Genomic DNA, 4523 nt, shown 5'->3' with positions numbered 1-4523 from the left:
GGATCAGGATGGAGATACAAATGGATAGTAGTTATTGGCATATTATCAACTGTGACATTATTTTCGGTGATTGCATTGATAGTCATTCTTTTCAGGAGAAATAGACGCAGATCCCAACAAAACACCGAGGAGGGTTCCAGACCTGTGTCCACAACCTTGACTGCTGCTTCTCATAGAGCAGTTTCCTTGCCCAGCCAGTATCTAAGAGAAACTATGAAAGGTCAGTTTCACTAAAACTAACTCCCAGTTTCACTTAAACTAACTCCATAAATTGATTATGGAATTCTGATATCTTGTGTAATAACTATTACATTGTCCTACCACAATCCTTTTTTTTTTTTGGTCTTTTAATTTGGAAATGTGAACTTTAATCATAATCCTGATACATGGTAATTACTATAAGTAGAATATTGAAAGAGAAGGAAATTACCGATTTATAGTGAATTTGCACTGTGCAGATGTGACAGCTTTTGAAACAGAAAGAACAATGATTTTTAGCCTTGAGGAGATTGAAGAGGCAACAAATAACTTTGATGAAACTAAGATAATTGGACAGGGTGGATATGGAAGTGTGTACTTTGGGGTGTTAGGAGAGAAAGTATGGCTTATCTTTGCTACTTTTCTTTATTTCTCTTAAGACACATTAATATTTAATACCCAAAATTGAACATTGCTTTACAACATTCAGGAGGTTGCTATAAAGAAGATGAGATCCAACAAATCCAAAGAGTTCTTTGCAGAGCTCAAGGTTTTATGCAAAATCCACCACATAAATGTGGTAAGTTATATTGTCAAGTTTAACTTAATTTATAGGAGGTTTTGGATTGAATCCTCTCACAGAGCAACATTAGGAGACAATTGATTTAACTTTATAAAATGGAACTTTATTTATGCCACTATCTTTGTGTATGCTTACTAATGACTAATTCACAATTTGAAATATATATGTTGAAGGTGGAGCTGTTAGGTTATGCTAGTGGAGACGATCACCTCTACTTAGTTTATGAATATGTTCAGAATGGTTCACTCAGTGATCATCTTCATGATCCATTGTTAAAAGGTCATCAACCTCTCTCTTGGACGGCAAGAACTCAGATTGCACTTGATGCTGCCAGGGGTATCGAATACATTCACGACCACACCAAAGCTCGGTATGTCCACCGTGATATAAAGACCAGCAACATTCTACTTGACCAGGGGTTGCGAGCAAAGGTACCAAAATCATAACAAATATTTAAGATTCGTTATTCAAATACTTGTTTATAACTCTTTTTCTACTGTTTATCAAAGCCTAATGTAATCATGATAACAATAGGTTGCAGATTTTGGATTGGCGAAGCTTGTGGAACGAACCAACGAAGATGATGACTTGATAGCAACAAGATTGGTAGGAACACCGGGCTATCTTCCTCCGGAGTAAGTTTAACATTTCTGAGTTGCTTTGTTTAATACAACCATTACTGGCGGATATTTCTGATACACTGTATAGACGTTTCTGAATTTGTGAACTGTTTTAATTACAAGATCTGTGAAGGAGCTACAAGTGACCACTAAAACTGATATATTTGCATTTGGGGTGGTTCTGGCGGAGCTGATAACAGGTCAACGTGCTCTTATTCGAGATAACCGAGAACCCACCAAGATGAAATCACTAATTACTATTGTAAGTTAACTAGTTACATATATTTGTATCTAATTATAAAGGAAACAAGCTTAAGAAACCTGAAAATTTTGTTTACTCAGATTAATAAAGTGCTCCAAGATGAAGATCCGGAGACTGCTTTAGAGCAAGTGGTAGATGGTAGTCTTCGAAGCAGCTACCCAATGGATGATGTGTATAAGGTTAGTTGCATTTGTGTTCATGTGTAAAGGGCTTAAATTAAGAGAGTGATGAGATGAGATAACTTAAATACTGTTGACACTTGCAGATGGCAGAGGTGGCTGACTGGTGTTTAAGTGAATATGCAGTGAACAGACCAGAAATTAGAGACATTATTGTAACACTATCTCAAATTGTTATCTCCTCAACCGAGTGGGAAGCATCTTTAGGAGGGAATAGCCAAGTTTTCAGTGGCCTATTCAATGGAAGATAAATATTTCTTTTTGTGATTGATATCGACCAAGTGCATTTGCAATAACAAATTTTCATCACGTATTGCTGTTTATTTGGAGAATTTCATGTCCAGAGGTTTATGCTTAAAATGTAACTAATTTTTGGTTTCTTCGCTGCTAGATTATTTTAATAAAGAGTAATCGACATGTTTCCACCCGAGGTTCGGCAAAATCCTAAGCAAATACCCCCAGTTCCATTTATTTCAAATTTCCATCCTTAAACTAATTCTGTTTTCTTTAATAGTGGAAGGCTAAAATAGTATTTACCCTATTTTGAAATTAAAAGGACAAAATAACCCTAAAAAAACCCCAAATCTCAAATTTCTCTGCACCTCCACCTTTTCATCTTCGGCTTCCTCTAATCTTTGTCAGCATCGCTGTAGGCCATTTTTCGGTCCTTTCCGGTAATGAAGCCCAGATCTAGCCGTGACTATCCATCTCCCTCTTGCATTTCTCTAGTTTTTTGCATTTCCTGTGAGTGTAGCACCCAACCACTTGATTTCGTCATCGCCAGACACCCCCATCACCACCAATCACTTCCCCTTAACCAACACACCAAAACCCCTCTCACCCCCATCCAAGAGAACCCCTCAATCGTCGGCCACTACAAATCTAGGGTTTGCGTGATTTTTCCATTTTCCCATCGATTTCAGCAACAAAAATCCCTCCTGTCACCGTCATTCACCTCACCGACCTCCCCTCTCAAAAACCCCTTCCATCCTTGACAGTCGTTTGGTCATTGGTCGCCGTCCATCACTTCCTCATCTCTTCGCGCGATAGCTAGGTTTGGGTTGATTTGGAGCCTTTGTTTTGAGTTTGATTTGTTGCGTTTTTGTTGTGTTTTGAGTTTGATTTGCTGCGTTTTTTTCCCCATTGCCATTGATTTTCCTTGCCACTGCCATCGTCCACCACCTGTGTTTTGGAGTGAATTTGATTTGTTGATTGATTGTAGGATGGGCCGACTATGGTGGTGGTGGTTTGGAATGGGGGTGGTTTGGCCGGTTGTGGTGGCAGTTTGAGATGGGGTGGCTTAGAATGGACTATGGTTTGGAATGGGGTGAAGGGCAGTTTCATAATAGCCCGTGTCATAACCAAACCATCGTTAACAACATTCATTTAAGGGTGGGGATTTGGAATAAATGGAACTGAGGGTATCCACTTAGGATTTCGCCAAATCTCGAGTAAGAATATACAATGTTTTGAAAACTGAACAAGGAGTCGACTCGACCAAAGGCCCGGTTTCTGGTTTTTTCGATTGGACCAGTGATGTCATCATGCTAACGTCAGCATGATGACGTTTGCAAAAACCAAAAAAAAACTTTAAAGTTTAAATAACAATATGCTGTGCACAAATTGAAAGTATAACAAAAAGTTATCCTCTTATTTATCCTAAACCTATGTCATGGTTTCAACACAAGGAAGCTTACATTTTACAGCCTTCAACTCTGTTACTGTAATAGTGTAATGAAGCTTCATGGTGAAACTTTCACCATCAATTTCTAAATTTCCCATGAGAAATTACATTTTAGAGTTTCATAAATTCAATTGACAAATGATAGATTCACAATAAAAAATCAATTTTAAGAGTTTCAAAATTTAAATTGACAGATTCAGTGATTCATATGACATTTTCACAATAATACAATATCATAAATCAATACAATATCATGAATCATGATATGAAATAGAAGACAAAGAAAGATAGGATGACTCTTAGACAAAGAAAGATAGGGTGACTCTTAGTCTTTTACAGCAGTTTGTTACTTGGTCGATAGCAGACGGCAGCTCGCAGACGGCGGCAGATGTGAAGGTTGAAATCTGAACTGAAGTTGAAGTAGTGACTGACAAATCTGGCAGACCAGCAACGACAAGAAAGAAGTAGGCTTTTACATGGGGACATCGATGATTGAAGAGTTTTAACCGTTGAAGACTTGAAGTTGAAGAATTAAGACTCTGAACCAAAGTTTTGAAGTCACGACTGACGAGTGAGTAGCAGACCAGCCACGGCAAGGAAGAGGCAGAGTAGTAGACTAGCGATGATTGAATAGGTTGAAGACTTGAAGGCTGAAGTTGAAGCTTGAAGAAGATCACGAATGGAGGAGGAGGACTGGACTAGAGGAGACAAACCAAAAAGAAAAAGTGAAAAAGCAAATGCGCCAATCAAAGCAAAGTGTGCCAAACAGTTGTGAACCGCAAAAGCAAATATAAAAAATTAAAAATGGGTTAAAAAATTGGGGGTTTGACTTTAGGGGGTTTTGTAATTTGTTAGTGGACTGGATTTGACATTGGACCGGCTTTGTGTGGTATACCGGTTGGACCGTCGGTCTGCTATAGTAAGACGATGCAACAACGGTTTGAAATGATCCAACGTGAAATTCTGGTTTTTTACTCCTTTTAAACCGAAAATTCCA

The 4523-nt window shown here is 38.2% G+C and overlaps 1 protein-coding gene across 1 annotated transcript; it reads left to right on the top strand.

The window, feature by feature from the left end:
- Nucleotides 1-3: 3 nt before the first annotated feature.
- LOC116123767 (lysM domain receptor-like kinase 3) lies at nt 4-2116 on the top strand (the record flags this gene model as incomplete). The annotated part of the gene is made up of 8 exons (XM_031409500.1): nt 4-220; nt 423-598; nt 689-778; nt 955-1212; nt 1316-1416; nt 1525-1663; nt 1744-1842; nt 1929-2116. Coding segments are annotated over 8 exons (1245 nt in total), but the record flags the coding sequence as incomplete, so codon positions are not given.
- Between the last annotated feature and the right edge of the window lie 2407 nt (nt 2117-4523).

Source organism: Pistacia vera, unplaced genomic scaffold, assembly GCF_008641045.1.
Source record: "Pistacia vera cultivar Batoury unplaced genomic scaffold, PisVer_v2 Contig1446, whole genome shotgun sequence".
In the NCBI taxonomy this organism is placed as follows: Eukaryota; Viridiplantae; Streptophyta; class Magnoliopsida; order Sapindales; family Anacardiaceae; genus Pistacia; species Pistacia vera.
This window is presented reverse-complemented; position numbering and strand designations above follow the sequence as displayed.